Raw genomic sequence first — 19,530 nt, forward strand, 5'->3', positions numbered from 1 at the left:
CCGCAGGGTTGTTTTTTCTAGAAACATATTCACCTATTTTGAGGTTCGAAACTTAATTTTTTCTTTCTGTATTTTACTGCCACTACCAGTTGTTTCTGATTATTTGTGAGAGTTTAGTCTGGGTTCCTGTTTGCACCCCTAATGCAGAGATGACAAGAGGAGGAGCTAAACAAAAGAAAATAACTGGGAAATTGTGGTTCAGATTTAGTGTTTATGCTTAATATTTTTAAAGATGCATAATTTGGTGAAGCATGGGCTATTGCGCAAAGCTGCAGGTGGGACAATGGGCATTATTTTCATATTAGTAATTAATTTTGCTAGAGGCTCATTCAGCATTGTTATAGACAAATACATAGATGTGGAAAGGTGTTTCAGTAACTCTTAGCTACTACAGCTAGATGAATCTCTAAGTACAGAGGCAGTATATCTCTGAATACCAGTTATACCAGAAGAACCTTTATGCTGTTTTTGTGGATTTCCTGGAGGTTTCTGGCTTTCCACAGAAACAGAATGTTGGAATTGATTGCTACCTGGTCCATCTCACCCCAAAAGGGGGCTTCTCTTTGGTCCCACGGTTGCAGAAGATGCTGTAATCTGAGCATAGATGCACTTGCTTCTCAACTAGGAACTGGAACTGGATTTGCCCCCAAACCTACCTAGCATAACTTAAATATCTCTTCTCCTGTGTGTGAGTGGGCACATTAACTGAACCAGATAGCATGCATGGGGATAAATAAGATTCCCTGTCTGGATGCATACTCAGGGTAACTTAATTTACTACTCCGTTGTTGGTATTGTCAGAATTCATGTTTGCAGGATCTGCTTTGTCTTTTACTGCAAACTTGAGGCCCATCTATAGAACCCAAGTGCAAAATAGTGGCTTGGGGCAGAGCTAGTTGCATCTCATAAAACGGGGTGGCCCGCATATGCAAGCATAAATCTGCCTCTGACCTACTATAGGAAAAGAATCTTGTTAAACAATTGGGGGTTGTAAACCATGGCCAATGTGCTACTAACAGGTTGGCTCTTTCCAGCTTGTAAGTGAACAAGGAGCTTGAGTTCATATTTGTGGACCAGCAGGGAGCAGCTAGGATCTGCATTACTCAATCAGGAACAAGAGTATGTGATTTTGCATAGCAGGCAGAATTCAGCAATGGTTTATAGAAAAGGGAAACCAGAGCTGGGCTTCCTTTGTTTATCACGGTGGGTGGCGGGGCATGTGACAACTTCACAGTGATTTATATTTAGGGTGTGATACAATTTCAGTTCTGTTCCAATTTGTCTGTTGGCATAGCAAAGGTAGCATAGCTTTTGCTTGGCTGCTGGTTGTAGGCATGCTGAGGTTCACACAGACACATCTTACAAGACTGTAACTTCTTTTTTCTTTTATTAGAGAAAAGCCATTGGTAGAGAGTGGTGATTTGAGAAAGCTGTTTCATTGCAAATCCTCTTACCAAATGACTCCTTCCCCTCTCCTTGTTCACAAACACATACAGGCTTGCTGGTTTCCAGGATATAGCCAAAATCTCAGGTTTGGTTCCAGTTTTGGCTTAGCCTTGTTCTGGCCCTAGAATCCAGGAGATGGAGTGACATTTCAGGAAGAGGAGTTGAAAATTGAGGATGGAATTAAGCTGTCTTCTCCAAATTTTAAACCACCTCTTCCTTTCAAAATATTCTTCTAGCCTCTCACACCTTCTCTTCTATAAGGAAGAACAAGTACAAGACAGACAGACACCGGAAACGGCACAATATGTTGCTGAGATGTCTCAAAAATACAATTCTGCCCTGGTAAACAATGAGAAGGAGAATCTCGTGGTCTCTTAAATCAAACATATCACCAAGTGCTTCCAAGTTCTACACCCCGTCCCCCAACTCACCGGGCTCAAAGGACTTAATTTTGAGAAACTGACAAATCTACCCTCACAATTACATGTTTGTAATTCTGTTGTGGAAACGGGTAGGCGTGGCATGACTAGGTGCAGAGAAGCAGCAGAGAGCAAGCATTATTTGCTCCATCCCATCCACCACTTCGCTCTTTCAGATCTGCCCCTCTAAGAATGACTTATCTCTTCTCGCCCTCTTTTTAAAATGTGTTACGTGGATTTGTTTGTGCCTTGCTTTGTTGTCAGGACAGAACTATGTGTTCCTTTGGCAACTATGTACTCCCAGAGCAGTGTGTTTGCACAGAGTTTTTCTAGGCTGCTTTTCAAAGTCATGCCCTCACAAATTTTATTTATGTATTAGATTTATATCCCACCTTTTTCTTTTTTTTAAGAACTCATCGTGGTTTATATCATTCTCCTCCATATCCTCTCAATCTTCTCCACACAACAAGAGCCCTGTGAGGCTAAGAGTCTGTGACTGGCCCAAAGTCACCCAGTTGGCTCCATGGCTTACTGGTCCCTAGGACCCAAATCATTTGAGTCCCAGTTCCACACTCTTAACCACTATACCACACTGACCACAAAGTGGCCTATAATAAATGGTAACGTGCATACATTTATTAGATCCAATCCACAGTCACAAGAATTTGAGAGTAATTCTAAGTCACAAAAATCAGTTGCAATCTTAGGAGAAGGCATCACTGTCTAAATAAGATTTTAAGGGTCATTTGAACATCTGACCAGAATGGGCCAAACACAGTTCATTTGAATCAGTGTTCCATAGCTGAGGGGACACAGCTGAGAAGACCCTGCTCTTGTGCTGCTGGATCTTACCAGCAGGTGCCCAAGGAGGGCCTCTGAACTTAATGTGTACAAGAGATTATGTGGGTGAAGGATGTCCATTAGATAACCTGGCCTGTTCAGAACTTCAGAGAGCAGCACTAGCACCTGGAGCTGCATCTGGAATCATAATGGCAGCCAATACAATTGCTGCAAGTTTGATGTTACATGCTTTGACTTTCTGGTCCCCAGCAGAAAGTGGGAAGCTGCGTTTTGCACAAGCTGAAGTTTTCCAAGTGTCTTCCAAAGCAGCCCATATAAAAGGGATTGAAAGTAGATTGGAGATAATGAGTACATATGTAACTGTACACAAGTCCAGCTGTTCTAGGTAGGGATGCCACTGGCATCACAGCCTTAGCTACTAAAGGTACTCCTTGCTACTGCAACTCACCAAAAAGAGTGAGAGTTTTGGTTTTAATCTGTCACAAAAATGTGCAACGAGGGAGGCATTTGTAATGGCAAGGCATTTGTAGAGGGGAATTTGCTGGTCCCCATCTCTGCAGATGTTCCCTCCCCCCCCAGCTGTTTTCCATCTGCATGGACTTATTTCTGGACTCAGAGACAACATGTGAAGCAATTGGTCACCAAGAGCTAAGGTGGGTCGAGAAGAAGGGCGACATTACAGGGGAAAGGTGAAGCATTCTCTTGCCAACTGCAAATCCTTCTCTCTCCTGCCTCCATTGGTATTGTGCAGAACTGGGACTCGTTGCACCCCTTAAGAGAGTTCTGTTCTTAATCTCAGTTTCCTTTAGTGATGAGGGAAATGTACTGACGTTGAGGTATTTTCATCAACGTTTTGATCGAATGTTGCTGCCAGGATCCAGACTGAGTTTGCCAGTTGGCCTTTGGCCAATCCGAGAAGGACATGGCTTGCCGGCTTGGGAGAGAGGCAGAGCATTCTGTTAATAAAAACCTAGATGGAACCCATCTCCTGCCGTCAAGTTTAATTAGTTAAGACAGAGTGTGGAACGGACTGATCTAAAGTCACTGAGCCCTGCTAGACAAAGGAGTCCCTTCTTTCCGATGCCTTCTGGACTGGTTGGCCGATACCCTGGCCTTGTAAGCTCCTTGTCCTTTCTAGAACTATGGTGGGGTAGGGTTAACCTTTAAACATATTAATGGAGCATCGCCTTGGAAAAATAACTGGATTCTTCCACAGAGGTAAAAGGGAACAAAATTTGGCAACCTATAAAAATGCTGTTAGGCTCATGTGTATTTGGTAGATTTTCAAGTCATAGGCAGAAATGGATATAAGGATTATAGCTCAGTCCCCTGCACCTTCCATTGAAGGATATTGTCTGCCAGGTAGAGTTGAGATCCTGGCCTAGAAAGACCAACAGCTTGACTGGGGATAGGACAGGAGTGAGGCCTGTGGTCAGAAAAGGAAGCATTTTCATTCTAGGCCTGGGTTGCGTACACTCTCTACCAAAAGGAGACATTCTGCAGCAGAATTCACCTTGTTTGTTCCAAGGGCAGAATGGCACAGCTCAAAGAGCCCCTTTTAAGCAATCTTCCCTTTTTATCACCTTGATCAACACCATGAAATAACAGGGACGTTGCAGGGGAATAACTTTCTTTACGCCATCAAGTGACTTTGTGGATAGGCCAGAATTTTAAACCAGATCTTCCAGGTCCAAGTCTGGTCCTTTCTCCAGGGCACCCTGCTGGTCTCCTGTTGGCTGGTATGTATAAAAAGAGAAACCCCAGTGCTTACCTGGAAATTGCACCCTCTGACAAGAAGGAAGTCCTCATTCTTAATCCGAGTAGTGTTTAAGATAGCTGTGATAATAACTCAGAGGTGAGGCTGAGGTATTCTGGAGGAACTTTCCTCTTTGTTTCAATTTTCCATTGATACCAGTTTTATTTTGAACACTCTTACGTTTTGAACCATCATACAAAACTCATTGAAAAACACAAGTCTTGCTTGCAGTTTTACAATCTAAAATGACAGGCACCCAAAGGATCTAGCAAGGTGAAGGAGTGAAGAAATGGGAGAAAAATCCCCCTTTTAAATATATGCTTGTATCCTTTCCATTCCCAAGGGCATGCAATTTGTCTGTAATCATCGTTGTTAAAGGCCAGATCCAAATGTGGAACAGTTCCAGCTTTTTGAGAAGAATTTTGGGCCCAGAGTGTACTGGACCCCTGGAAGAAGGACCTGCGTGATTATTTTGCCGTGTCTCTGTGAGCCTTTCCTATGAGGCATGTGGATGGCCCAACAGAGGGAGAGTGCAGGTGGGTGTTAAGGGTGGCAATGGAAGAAAAGTTGTGCACCCCTGACCGAAATGGAAAACCAACAGTTGTAGGAATCTTTATTCATTTATTGCAATTATACCCTACTTTTCCATTAAAATGACTTGGGTCAGTTAACAATAAAATCTGCAATAAGATAATGAATGCATGTAACAAAACATTATAATTAAACTCTAAAATTCAGAGAAGAGCATATGAAAATTTCAGTTACAGTATATCACAGAAGTGAGTACAGCCTTCACATTTTGTAAATATTTTATTATATCTTTTCATGTGACAACCCTGAAGAAATGACACTTTGCTGCAATGTAAAGTATGAGTATACAGCTTGTATAGCAGTGTAAATTTGCTGTCCCCTCAAAATAACACACAGCCATTAATGTCTAAACCGCTGGCAACAAAAGTGAGTACACCCCTAAGTGAAACTGTCCAAATTGGGCATTATTAGCCATTTTCCCTCCCCGGTGTCATGTGACTCGTTAGTGTTACAAGGTCTCAGGTGTGAATGGGGAGCAGGTGTGTTAAATTTGGTGTTATCGCTCTGACTCTCTCATACTGGTCACTGGAAGTTCAACATGGCACCTCATGGCAAAGAACTCTCTGAGGATCTGAAAAAAAGAATTGTTGCTCTACATAAAGATGGCCTAGGCTATAAGAAGATTGCCAAGACCCTGAGAGTGAGCTGCAGCACGGTGGCCAAGACCAGACAGCGGTTTAACAGGACTGGTTCCACTCAGAACAGGCCTTGCCATGGTCGACCGAAGAAGTTGAGTGCACGTGCTCAGCGTCATATCCAGAGGCCGGCTTTGGGAAATAGACATATGAGTGCTGCCAGCATTGCTGCAGAGGTTGAAGGGGTGGTGGGTCAGCCTGTCAGTGCTCAGATCATGCTCAGATCATACGCCGCACACTGCATCAAATTAGTCTGCAGGGCTGTCGTCCCAAAAGGAAGCCTCTTCTAAAGATGTTGCACAAGAAAGCCCGCAAACAGTTTGCTGAAGACAAGCAGACTAAGCATATGGATTAGTGGAACCATGTCCTGTGGTCTGATGAGACCAAGATGAACTTATTTGGTTCAGATGGTGTCAAGCGTGTGTGGCAACAACCAGGTGAGGAGTACAAAGACAAGTGTGTCTTGCCTACAGTCAAGCATGGTGGTGGGAGTGTCATGGTCTGGGGCTGCATGAGTGCTGCTGGCACTGGGGAGCTACAGTTCATTGAGGGAACCATGAATGCCAACATGTACTGTGACACACTGAAGCAGAGCATGATCCCCTCCCTTCGGAGACTGGGCCGCAGGGCAGTATTCCAACATGATAACGACCCCAAACACACCTCCAAGACGACCACTGCCTTGCTAAAGAAGCTGAGGGTAAAGGTGATGGACTGGCCAAGCATGTCTCCAGACCTAAACCCTATCGAGCATCTGCGGGGCATCCTGAAACGGAAGGTGGAGGAGCGCAAGGTCTCTAACATCCACCAGCTCCGTGATGTCATCATGGAGGAGTGGAAGAGGACTCCAGTGGCAGCTGTGAAGCTCTGGTGAACTCCATGTCCAAGAGGGTTAAGGCAGTGCTGGAAAATAATGGTGGCCAAACAAAATATTGACACTTTGGGCCCAATTTGGACAGTTTCACTTAGGGGTGTACTCACTTTTGTTGCCAGCGGTTTAGACATTAACGGCTGTGTGTTGAGTTATTTTGAGGAGACAGCAAATTTACACTGCTATACAAGCTGTATACTCACTACATTGTAGCAAAATGTTATTTCTTCAGGGTTGTCACATGAAAATATATAATACAATATTTACAAAATGTGAGGGGTGTACTCATTTCTGTGATATACTGTAAGTAAAAGCATAATTAATCTATGTTTAATTCCCCAAATCTAGTGTTATGCATCAAGACTATCACATACTTCTTCAGTGAAACTCCAGGTGGCATGAAATGGCATGTACTCATTTGCAGTCCTAACTCCACTTGTGAGAAAGCCCCACTGAATTAATGGGACTTGGAGTGGCTAGGTATAGGACTGTGTTTACCTGGGATGGAGTTCCATTTATCAAAACAGGGCTTCTTTTGTTTCTGAGTGGACACACACAGGATTTCATTGTAAATCCTCATGTCCATTGAGGATTTCAATGTAACATGTATTTTTGTCTGTTAAAATGTATTTTATATACCCAGATAGGTGGACAGATTTTATATTAATTTAATGGACATTGCAGATGTTTTTATGGCTTTGGATGTTCTCTGACCTTCTACACCGAATACTTAATCATTATGTGAATGAGCTGTAGAATTCTGCATAGCCATAGCTTCCATTGCTTAGTTCCGATTAAGCATAGGCTCAGGTTAACCTCAGTTGGAAGAGAATCCTTAAAACCTGTTGCTTGGACGATCAAGTGGAAATTACACAATCTGGATTAGGCATTGCTTGCCCTCCCCACATTTTACTCTTTTGGAAAGGATGTCTTTGACTCTGGCACCACTTATAAGCATTCCAAATGGCTTTTCTTTATCTCCTATTCTGAGCAATTAGCAAAGCCCTGAAACCTTGGCATGAGACAGACCTCCGGTGGAGGCAGCTGACCTGAGATGCAATGTGCACTGAAAAGGAAAAGCACGCCACGTCCACCATGCACACACACACACACAGAGGAAAGATCACAAATGAATGAATGAATGATTAAACCCCAGAATCAATGGTCAACTGTATTTTAAATGCTAAAAAATTTAAAGAGCTGCCCCATGCAACTTGGTGCACTCTGCAACATATATGTTTATATCAATATTGAGTGTTTGATCCAGAATTACATATATATCTACAAAGCTTCTTGGCTTGCCATAGTTATTAACTGTCCACACATGGGTTAGTAATTTATGTTCTAAACAAAAGGAAAAAAGCACTGACTTTTGTCAGGTTTCTGTCTGCTAAAGACAAGGGCAAAAAGACCAGTGCCCAGCTTGACTGGGTTGAGGGAGGCCTGGAACAGTGTTACAGCTGCAGCACCTCTGTAATCCAGATGTTTAACGGGCAAGCCATTTTTCAACATTTCATTCCCAAGGATGATGTTCCTGCAAGATTCCTCTGTGTGTGAGAGAGACAAACATTTTTCATCTGTGGCAAATTGCACGGTGCAATAAGTGAAGCCATGCAGCCCAATTCTCTGCATGTTTATCTGGAAGTAAATTAATAGATTTCAGTGAAACACACTTCCAGTTCCATGCATGCATGGCTACAGTTGGAGCTGGAGGGAGCCATCCTGTAGCTCTGAGCAGCCATAGCGTAGTTTGGTTCCTAGCTCTGAGGTCAGAAACAGGGCTGTAACCTGGGAGGGGAGAATTGGAGAGCTGCCTCCCCCTCCCCCCAGTGCAGCAAGTCTGGAGCAGCCTGTGCCAGTTGCCCTCCACGGTTGGGGAATCAGCTTCAGAGAGAAGGAAAAGGAAGGTTTCAGTGGGTGAGGAGGGGTGGAGACTGGAGAAGCCAGGATATGACACCTGCATCGCTTCCCCTCCTTCCTTCCCCCTCTAAACATATTTGCTAGACCAACAAAAAGCGCAGGATGGGAGGACAGGGAGGCAAAGATTGCCTCTGCCAGCCCTTCTGCCCTCCAAGTTCAGGGACATATGATCACTGATGGTGCAACCAGCAGGATGGTGCCCTTAGACTTGCTTCAGGGTGAAAGATGATCTTTCCGTCAATTAATTAATTGCTAAAACAGACCAAAGGACTCTTGGGATGTATTTACACTGCAAAAGTATATTGCATTGATGCCAGTTCAACTGCCAGATCCTCCGAACAAGCCTGGAAGTTGTAGCTTAATTTTCTGTTAAGGAAGCTCTGCCTTCCTGAGCACAGACCTGTAGCTCCCTGAGTAGAGGGAGTTATTATGAAAAAATATGCCCCTGGTTTTGTTTTCTGCCATTGCCTGACAGAGCTGTCCCTCTTCAAACTGGGAGGAATGTTTTTAAAAAGGAGGCTGTTTGCTCAGCTACAACTGCTGCCATTCAGACTAAAGCAGGAAGTTTCTGATATTATACGAATTCCGTTACTGACAGTTAGGCTGATACCAGTAGGATTCAAGTTGCAGATGAATCCAGGTATTTGCTGAGAAGCAGCCAGCCATGAGAAATGTACTATATATACCTTTTAGAATATCTTTATCGAGTGGTATAACTGTACAGTAAGTGTTTCCCTCTTGCACTTCCGGAAAGATAGAGTTTGTCTACGATCTAGGAAATGAATTCTTATAAGGACTTGTCTTTATCTTGCACGGACATCACTGGATCTCTTATCATTAGATTACTGTATCCTGAGTGCAATGTGTGAACTGCCTCCCTTGAGGTTTGAGTACTGTGCTTTTGCTGACCAGGGGTGATAGGAAGTTGTCAGTTGCCTGCTATTTGTATTCACAAATAGAAGCCATCCCTTGCCAGTGAGGGATGGCTGGTCAGGTGTGAACTGGGTCTTACAGAACACAAACTTCAGGCATCCCCTGTGCACTTTTCCTGGCGGACTGTTGGCTGAAGTAGCAGCAGCACCCGCTGACGGCAGCAAGCACGCCAGTGCAATGCAGCGGCCATCCAGGGACGGAGGCCCATGGGAGAGACGCTCCGCTGGAGTGTGCGCACAGCATGCACCCGTGATTGTCGGGACTGTTGACCTTGCAAGAGAGGGAATGGACTGTGGAGAGGGCTGAGCCCTTGCAGGCTTGCTGCAAGCTGCTGCCATCTGGCCTTGAGTGGCTGGCGCCCGGCCGCAGGGTTCAGATTGCATCACCGATGCTTCACTTCTTATCTAAATCGTAGAGATGTTATAATAGTGAGGAAACCCTTTCCCGCTAAAAAGTGGCTTCTTTCCATCCTTCAAAAGTGCAAGTTTTTCAAAAGGTGCACTCTTTTATTGCAGAGAGGGAGGGCGTTCTTGTTTGTCGCTGAATAATGCTTTTTGAGAGAATGTAAATCAGACTTAGAATTGGGCATTTATTTATTTATTTCATTCCACTTCTATGCCACCCCATAACCCGAGGGTTCTCTGGGTGACTTATAATTGCTGAAAACAGCATGCAAATATGATTGTTATATAAATACCATCAATAAAAGGTAAAAAAGATAAAAGCAATAAAATTAATACATTGTTAAACCATCAATAAACTTATGTATGTGTTAAACTATATGTGGTGGCAACAGCAAGGGGTTGGACTCTATGGCCTTCATGGCCCCTTCCAACTCTACTAGTCCATGATTCTATGATCTCACAAAATAAAAATTATATAAAACCATTCACAGTGTGACCAAATGCAGCCAATAAATTAATGGCCAAAAATAAATAATCAATAACAAAATATAAATTAGGCTAATCAAAGAATTGTTTCAACAAAAATGTTTTTACCTGACATCAATACCAGCCGTATATCCCTGGGAGCAAATTCAAGAGTCTGGGTGGCACTGCAGAAAATGTCCCCCTCCTAGCCCTTTCCCCCTTGATCTCACTGGGGGACTATTCAGAGGAGGACTTCAGAGGAAGATGCAAGTGGGCAGGTAGAACTTGGGCCCAGACTAGAACAAGGAGCCAGTGCAGCTGATGGGGGACTGGCATGATGTGTTCTCACTGACCGCCCTGTTCTGTGTGAGTTGTAGTGTACGGACCATTTTCAATGGTAGCCCCACACAGAGCCCATTACAGTAATCCAGGTGAGAGGTTATCTGCATGTGGATCACTGTGGCAAGGCTCCACTCATCCAAGTAGGAACATGGCTGAAAGATCAGCTGAAGCTGAAGGAAGGTGCTCTTGGCCACCGAGCCCACCTGGGAGACCAGGAAGAGCTCAGGATTGAGGAGAACCCCTAAGCTATGAACCTTATCCTTTGGGGGAGTACAACCGCTTCCAGAGAAGGTTGAAAATTTCCTAGTTGGAGTGTGGGAGTGCCCACCAACAATGCCTCCATCTTGCCTGGATTCAAATTCAGTTTACTGGCCCTCGTCCAGCCCATTACTGAGTTCAGGCACTGGTCCAGGACAGCCCCTGCCTTACCTGGGTCAGATGAAAAGGCAAGGTAGAGCTGGGTGTCATCAGCATACTGGTGACACCTCAGCCCACACCTCTGGATGACCTCATCCAGCAGTTTCATGCTGATGTTAAAAGGCATGGGGGACAAAATTGAACCCTGTGGAACCCAATGATACAGTCACCTTGACGCAGAGCGACAGTCACCCCATGCCACCATCTGGAACCAGTCAGCCTAGTGGGAGCAGAATCACTGCAGAGCATTGCCCCCAACTCCCAGCCCAGACAACCGTTCTGGAAGGATACCGTGGTCCATGGTTCTGAAAGGCACTGAGGGGTCCAGGAGAATCAACGGTCTTGCACTCCCCCTGTCTCTTTCCTGGAAAAGGTCATCCCACAGGGCAACCAAGGCAATCTCTGTCCCAAACCCAGGCCAGAAACCCAATTGGAATGGGTCTAGACAATCTGTTTCCTCCGGAAGTGCTTGGAGCTGCCAGCCACCACCCGCTCAGTCACCTTGCCCAGGATGTGGATATTGGCTTTTGCTCTAAAGTTGTTTGCAATACCCGGGTTCATCACAGCAGGCCCAGGCCTGGCTCCTTTAGGAGTGGTGCTATCTCATCCACCTTTAAAGGGCTGGCACCATTCCTTCTCTCAAGGAGGCGTTGACAGCGTACTGGACAGGTGTGAACCCCCTCCTTAGATCTTTCAGTAAGCCATGATGAGCGAGGGTTGAGTGGGCAAGCAGTGGGCTTGACTTGTCCAAGCACCATGTCCGCATCATCATGCTGCAGTTACTGCAACAACAGGATCAGGTGGTGTCCTCGATGCCTCTGCCAATGGAACTGGGGCAACTGTGGAGTCCAAGTCGGAGCTAATCCAAGAGATTTTGTCCTCAATGTTGTGTGCAAGTTCATCACAGCAGGCTACTGAGGGTTCAACAATCTCTCTTTTGGGAACAGAATGTAGAAGGCCCTGAAGCACCCGGACAGCACTCTGAGGCTGTGACACAGGTGGAACAGGGGTGTTTTTTAGTCACCTTCACTGCCATGGTATAGGCTCAATAATGAGCACTAAGCTGTGTCAAATTCAGCCCAAGTTTTCCTCCACCTGAGCTCTTTCCCCCTTGCTTCATTGCCCGCAGCTCAGATGTTCATCAAGGAACAGGTTGGGCTCTGTGAGGGGAGAGAAAGTGCTTGGGGACAATCATGTCAACTGCCCGGGTCATCTCTTTATTCCACAGAGAGACCCAGGCTTAGGCAGGAGTGCCTACTATGCCAGCCAGAAAATCCCCCAGAGTCTTCTGGTGACCCTCAGCTTCTACTAGACTCCAGGGGCAGACCAACTTACTGGGTCACCCACACCTGCAGAGGGAAGAGGAAGCTGAGAGTTCAAACCTCAAAAGGAAGTGATCTGTCCATGACAAGGGAGTGGCTGTCACCCACCCCTCAACCACCAGATCACCATCAAGCTTAGAATTAGAACTGAATCAATGCTAATATTATAAAGTATTTCTTAATATTGAAAACTTACTCTGAGTTTCTCAGCTCTACTGATGGAGACTGAAGTGTGTAGAGGAACTTCTGTCTTTAATGATTGTGTACATTGCTAGGCACGTCCATTCATTATTTGTATTAGAGTCACTGTTGCACATAGAGTAACCTAATCCAAAGGGCAGGGCATTTTTCAGAGGAGCGTACAGTTTAAATGTCAACAGAAGAAGAATAGACATGATGCAAGGTCATGGGGTGAAAATACAGGCACACGTTTCATTAAAAATACATGAGAGGAGGAATAGGCAGCCAGTACGCTCCAGAAAATTTGGACTACACTTACATAAGCCCCAGACAGCAGAGCCAGCAGGCAGGGATGATGGGAACTGTAGACCAAAATATCTGGAGGGCAACAGGTTGCCTACCGCTGCGCTAAACTATTCGTGTTTGGGAAACACAAATATCTAACTGGAAAAATGCAAGCTGTGGCTGTAATCGTCCATCCCTCTCCCCTCCCTCTCCCTCTCCCTCTCCCCACCCTACTTGCAGATAGTGCCCACATGTGCAGCTTTCATATGATCACCGGACTTTGACCTTGCCTTACTTGCTTGCTCTATCTCTCTGCCCTCTCTGAATTGTGCTGAAATCCCTGGTGATATTTTTTCCTTTACTACTTGGGAGAAATGGTGAAAGGGCAGCAGATGTGCTGGGCTCAGCTTAGCTGCTGAGCTTAGCCCCAGTGTCAGGGCCCTGATGTGGCTGGGGCAATAGCCTGACTTGTCCCCGTGAGTCAGGGCTTGAACCTGACCCTTGCACTGCCATAGTGGCTGGCTGGTGCTCCGCCCCCTCCCAAGAAGCCATGCTGGCAAGTGCCCAGATGGTGGCGGGGAGATCACCTCCTTGGGGTTTGCAATTAAGGGGTGGAGAATCAGGGTTGACCAGGGTTCTCTAAAGCAAGAACCATAGAAAGGAATGTGGATTCATTTAACAGCGCAAAGACTCATTCCAGGTAAGGATATACCATATTTTTTGCTCTATAAGATGCACCTAGTTTTTAGAGGAGGGATCCAAGGAAAGCTTCCTGATAATCATAGGCACTTTCCCCATCACTTCCCCATGGGCTTCATTAAAAGACGGGTTGCCATTTGAAAACACACACCGACCTGTGATTAACAGCTCTCAGCTGCGCCAGAGGAGGGGAGCGGAGCAGGGCGCGCCGAGCGCATGCCGGCCAGGTGTGGTGCAGCCAGGCCGACAGTGTGCCGGCGGTGGTCTTCCGGGCGGTGCGGCAGCAGCGGCGGCGGCAGGTCTTCCCAGGCGGTGGGGGCAAGCAGTCCATCTCTCCATGCGGCCGGGGGGTTAAAGCCCACGGCTCCTCCTCCTCCGCACCGCTCCCCCTGAGCGGCACAGCTCTCACCTGCGCCGGAGGGGGGGGCGGAGCAGCGCACACCAAGCGCGTGCCGGTAAGGTGGTGCCATGTGGTGCAGGCGGGCCGGCAGCGTCCCGGGCGTTGGGCGCACACACATTTGTCTATAAGACATACAGACATTTCACCTTACTTTTGAGGGGGGGAAGTGCGTCTTATAGAGCAAAAAATACGGTACTTTTCATTGGAGCAACATCTGTGGCTTGGGAGTGAGTAGTTTTTAGCTGACACCTTCTTACCATATTAGAAGAATCCTGGAAAATTCAGTAAGTTCAATCCCCTGGGCACTTCTTTTACCCCATACCACAAAAGCCATGCTAGATCTGCCAAAAAATACTTCTGCTCCAACACTCTACTTTCCACCTTGATCTGCTGGTGGATCTCCAGGTTCTCCTGGCGCCATCACTTTGTTCTTTTTGGTGCCAGACCAAATCCTTTTTACTTTCCCAATGTTTTAAGACCTGACTATTTTAATTGGGGCTTTATTATTTGTTAAATTTTAGGATGTTGTGTTTCAAAAAAATAACATTTTGTATTGTTAAACCATCCTGAGAGTTCAGTAATGGGATGGTCCACAAAAGTTTGTACCCTTTGTACCTTTTTCTGGAGCAAACAGCACCCATTAGCTACTGGGGGATATTGCCAGGCTTATTTATATTCCGCAAGTGCCAGGATTGGTTTGATTTGATGACCTGGAGTTTGGCACCTTCAGAATGTCCCCTTCCCCATCTCCTGGCTGCTGTTCTCTCCATTCCTACTCTGTTCCCAAGTCATACCAAGTCAAGGCAACCTTCCACCCCCTATTATTCCTGATACTTACCCTTTGCTGAACCATTTCTTGTTCAGGAACTCAAAGTCCTTGACAGCCAACCACTGGAAACAAAAGCCATTCTAGTGAGTGAATATGTGCAAAGTGATTTCCAGAGCAATTCTAATCCTTCGATTCCTTGGCTAGAGAGGTCAGAACGAAGCAGAAGAGAAGAGCTCTCTTGAGCAAGACCACCCACCATGAAGGGTGTTTCTGCTACCAGTAGGCCCTGACACACAGATTGAAACAATCTTGGATCTTCTGAATCCATGGCCCTGTCATTCCCCCAAGAGGCTCCAGGATGGGCTGCTTGCCTATGCCAGCCTGCAGTGAGTGTAGGCATTTTCTCTCCCATTGAAACCAATGGGAAAGGGAGAGAAGAGAAGACCTGCCAAAACGGAAGAAAGGTAGCATCACCTCGCCTCCCAGTCTGGTTAGCGTGACCTGGCAGGTGCCACCACTTACTCAGCTGAACCTAAATTTGGGATGAGTGAACACCTCCAGTCATTTGGCTTTATTACCTGAGAGAAGGGAAGAAACTTGAAGCAAACAGTCCTCTTACCTGCAGGCAGAGCCCAGTCTAAACCAGGCTGTAGCAGGGGCAGGAGCTTTCTGGCAGGCAGGTGGGACACAGGGCCTTGAAATGCCCATTCAGTGCTAGGATCCAGATTTTTTTAAAGATTTATTAAGGAAAGGAAGAAAATAGCTCACTATCTGAATAACGTACACTATGTGAGCTTACAAAGAATCATCAGCTTACTATCAGTGGCCACTTCCAGTTGGTTAGGCACTGTTTCAAGGGAAACTAGCCGCATTTTTTATACCCTAGAATTGGGAGTGCGGGGGGAATGAAAGGGAGTCTTTCAATCAGGTCTGGCTCTCCCAGCTTGTACTTTCCTGCTCTCCTTCACTGCGCACCATTTGGGAAGCTGCTCACATGTGCTGTTGAACAAGGAAGTGAACACATCACTGAAGTAGACTGACTGAGCAATGAGTGTGTGTAATCCAGATATGAAACTGAAAGAATATTTATTTATTTATTTATTTATTTAGGAAGCTTCTATGCCGCCCCATTCGCCGAAGCCTCGGGGCGACTCACAACAATAACAATATTGGCTCCTTGCTGGCTTCAGGGGCTGCTTCAGACTAAGTCAAAGTCAGACTCCAGGGCTATTTCATTCAACATCGCCTGTTTTAATTGGCAGCAGGTCTTCCCGATCTCAACAAGGTCCTTTCCTGGAGAATTGCAGACTGAAATCCTTTTATCTGAAGATGCAGGGGATTACATACAAGCCCTTTTCCATGTAATGCCTGTGCTCTGCCATTGAGCCATAGCCCTTTCCTCCACATCCTTCTCATGGGGTTCCCCAAGCAGAGAGAGGGCATTTTTCTCCAGATGACCTGAGCCAGTGAGCCAAGCCACCTGCTGGAGGGCAAGACATTAAACTCACACACCCAACAGCCCAAAGTTTCCTGCCACTCTGACCTTGGGAAAAAATCTTTCTTGGTAACCCAATGTGAAGTAGCATTTAACAGCTGGAGGGGATGCCAATAAGATTGTCTTGGGATAAACATCCTCATCCTCATCTTGGTAAACTTTACAACAACCATGTAAGGAAGGCCAATATTAGCCCCCTTTTGTGAATGGAGGAGGCACTGAGGCTGAGCAAATATGGGTTGCCTCCTGTTACCTCCAGATTCCAAATGTGAAATTTGATCTGGTAGGTTACTTTAAAAACTAAAATGACAACTGAGTTACAATTGTCCCTTGTCCTCATCTGACAAGCTGAGCAGTATTTACATGGGAGCATAAGGCTGAAACTGACAACCGTTCAGACAAGGGCAGGTGGGGAGGAAGTTAACAAATGGAGTGTTGAAACTGTACCATAAAGCAGCGTGGGAGGGCTCGGCGAGGGCCTCTGGCGGCGTTTACCCCTTGAGATGGGAGGATACATAAAAGAGCCCTTCTGTTGGTTAGTGCAACTGTGGATGGAGCCAGTGCTGAACGGTGGCAGCCTTCCTTCCATGCAAGGGGTGTCTCTGCTGGAAATAGTTGCTGACGGGGCGCATGCAGGGAGCAGTGGTGCTTGCAAGGCAGTTTGCCTGTCCCAAACCAAGGCCACAACCTTGAAGGATAGTTTCCTCCTCTCTCGTTTAGATTGGTGTGGCCCATCCCCAACACTGAAGGTGCCTGGCCCTCACCCTACCAGCTTCCCACCTGGCCTTATCTCTTCTCCCTTTCAGCAGGGTTTGTTTTGTTAGCACAAAACCAAGAGCTCTTGAACTTCTCTGCCTCATAAACCAGGGCAAGGAGCCAGTGTGGAGATTCTTAACCTCCTGCAACAAAACCACTCTCTGTTCTGGTCTCTCTTCTGCTCACACCTACACATATGGGCCAAAGGAATCAAGCACGTGCATGCTAAAGGGCACGGGACACCTGGCTCGGCACTCCCAAAGGCGGCTTCTTTGATGCAAAATGAACACTGGGAGGTGTGGGGCTGTGAGAAGGCAGCCAGCTCAGACAAAGTAGGAAAAATCCTCAAAGAGTAACTGCGTTATTGCTTTTGACATTCTAGGAGGCTGTGAGGATGGAAGGGAGAAGTTTGCTTAGGGTGACAATTCTCACTGGGGACGGAGTTAAAGTGCCCTCTTTCCTTTGCAATCAATCGCAAAAAATGGCTTTTCAGATTACTAATGGGCTGTTTGGCAACCTTTATACATTCTCCATGTCATGTGTGGTTTGGTCCACTAACCCAATGTTACAAGGCATTCTGCCAGAATCGGAACAGAGGTTTAGCATCGATAGGTACGAACAACAAGGACTGTCCTGGATAAAGGACAATGGAAGAGCTGATCCCCACTGGTCCCCCTTCGCAGCTGTTTCTGGTATGACCTTGAAACTGCTAGGAAACTTGCTCAGCCATGAAAAAGCCTCCTGAAAGGCACTGAGCCAAAGAGAAAAGCCAGGCAAATGTGTTTGTGGCACTCACACTGCTCACTCCTGCTCCAGGGAGAGGGCCAGGCATCTATGGACCATGTTGACTGAAGCCTGGGACTATTCTCCTCCCAGCCTGATTTACATAGCTGCCTCCTTGTATAATTTAGTGCCTAAAGCAAAACGGATGGAGAGGATACACCCAAATGGGGGTGATGATCCCTGAGCTACAAGGCAGGGACTGAGCTATTTGTTGGGATGAGAACAAATTGGAAGGAAGTTGGTATTTAGCACAATGTTGTTGTTTTGCTTTTGTGTGAAATTGCTGAGTTCCAGTGACTCATTCACACGGAGTTACCTGATGGGTGCATGCCTTAAGGTTTTTGGTAAAATATAGGAGAGCCAGTATAGCAGGGAGTCCATGCATGTGTGTTCATTCTGCAGAGATAATAGGCCCTTTGCATTCACTGGACTGAACTTGTACTGCACCAGAGATGGATACCAAGATGGTTGCTGTGTTACTTTCGATGGCTCAATAGCCAAGGGGGAAATGACGAGCAGTTTGAATGAAATGGAGTGGCAGGAGGCAGACGTTCCAACAAAGTTCCCTTGCTCTTAGGTAGAAAATATGGGAGACCATGTCCATTGAGCTGCACTTGCACTGCACGGATCTGAGTGAATGCCTTCTTCTGATGAAGCTGCAATGTAATGCTTGTATTTGCATGTCACAACAACCCATCCTGAAAAGGAGCCACAGTGGCTTGGTTGGTTTGTGAACAGCCCATGGTGTCCTCAGCAGACAATCAGGCTTACTGTGGATTGTTTGCTCCTCGCCTGGGTATTCTGGGGACCCCACAGCAGGATCCTCCCCATTTCTACTGTGATTGTGAACTTCTATTGGCTTGCCTTGGCTCTGTTTAAACAGGCCTTTCAAAGTGAAAGGAAGGGACCTTGCAGGAAGCAGTCTAAGTTCAGTGGGCACAACAACCAGCCATTGCTATTTGCTCATGACAGGCTGTCGTGTCATGTGAACAAGATCTCTGTGTTGAGTTGGTCTGACACGGAAATAACACGGCCGATAGTCCTGTCCTCCTTTAAGGCAGAGGTTTGGACTCCATGACCTGAGATGCTCTTTGCTCTGAATGTCTGTAACAGCTTTGGGCTACAGCAAGTTGACCATAGAGAGGTTGAGCTTTTGCTTTGTGAAGTGGAGAAGGGAGCTTGTAGCAACTGCTTGTACTTGTTTGTGTGAGAAGGTGCAAAAAGCTGATGGGGAAAGTTAATCTAAGTAGAAGTGGCAATTACAGGATGGGGCCAGGCCTGGTCATTAGTTGTGTCACCTGCTGTTTTCTGTTGCTGTAGAGTGTTTGTGTGGAGCAGGCCAGCCTTCAAGCCTGGTGTAGCAATTTCCTTGTTGGCTTGCCAGCAGCCGTCTCCTCCCCCACACCTTTCCTCCCCTACCACACACGCTCTCCAAGTTCTGCAGATCGGGTCTCCTGGTATCCAGAATGAGCCAGGCTGCCTTGCACTGCCCCAAATACCAAGCCGATGAGGTGTTTACCAGGGAGGGGCCATTCACGCATCCTGCCTGGGAGATCTTGATGCAGAACTGGTTTGACCGGAAGTGTGGAGGCGTACCGGCTTTGGGGTGTATTGACCGCGTGTGTGGTGAGTTGTGTGGCAAGAGTGAGAAAGGGTTGTGCATTTGTTTCACCTGCTGTGTATATGTTATTTTGCTGTCATTTGCAAACTTCAGACCCGGAACCTCCTTTATCTCAAACTGATTTTAAAATCTCATCAGTCTTTTCTTCTTCCCTCACTCTCTCTTACTCTTTTCTTTCTTGCTCTTTTCCTTTCCTCTCTTGCTCTTTCTGCAGGGCTTA

The 19,530-nt window shown here is 46.2% G+C and overlaps 1 protein-coding gene across 5 annotated transcripts in view; it reads left to right on the top strand.

The window, feature by feature from the left end:
- Positions 1 to 19,530, top strand: part of GRB7 (growth factor receptor bound protein 7) — a 71,905-nt gene that overhangs the window by 16,807 nt on the left and 35,568 nt on the right. The window contains exon 1 of one of the 5 annotated variants that reach the window (XM_044447174.1): positions 4,812 to 4,958. The exons of 2 other annotated variants lie outside the window; for them this stretch is intronic. In XM_044447174.1, the coding sequence (XP_044303109.1) occupies positions 4,928 to 4,958 (31 nt within the window). In that variant the 5' untranslated portion in view covers positions 4,812 to 4,927. Of the gene's footprint in view, positions 1 to 4,811; positions 4,959 to 13,184; positions 13,488 to 19,120; positions 19,316 to 19,530 lie in introns of those variants that run through there. 2 more of the 5 variants (XM_044447173.1, XM_044447171.1) reach the window with 2 other exon arrangements.

This window comes from Varanus komodoensis, unplaced genomic scaffold (assembly GCF_004798865.1).
Source record: "Varanus komodoensis strain SLA01 unplaced genomic scaffold, ASM479886v1 scaffold50, whole genome shotgun sequence".
Classification (NCBI taxonomy): Eukaryota; Metazoa; Chordata; class Lepidosauria; order Squamata; family Varanidae; genus Varanus; species Varanus komodoensis.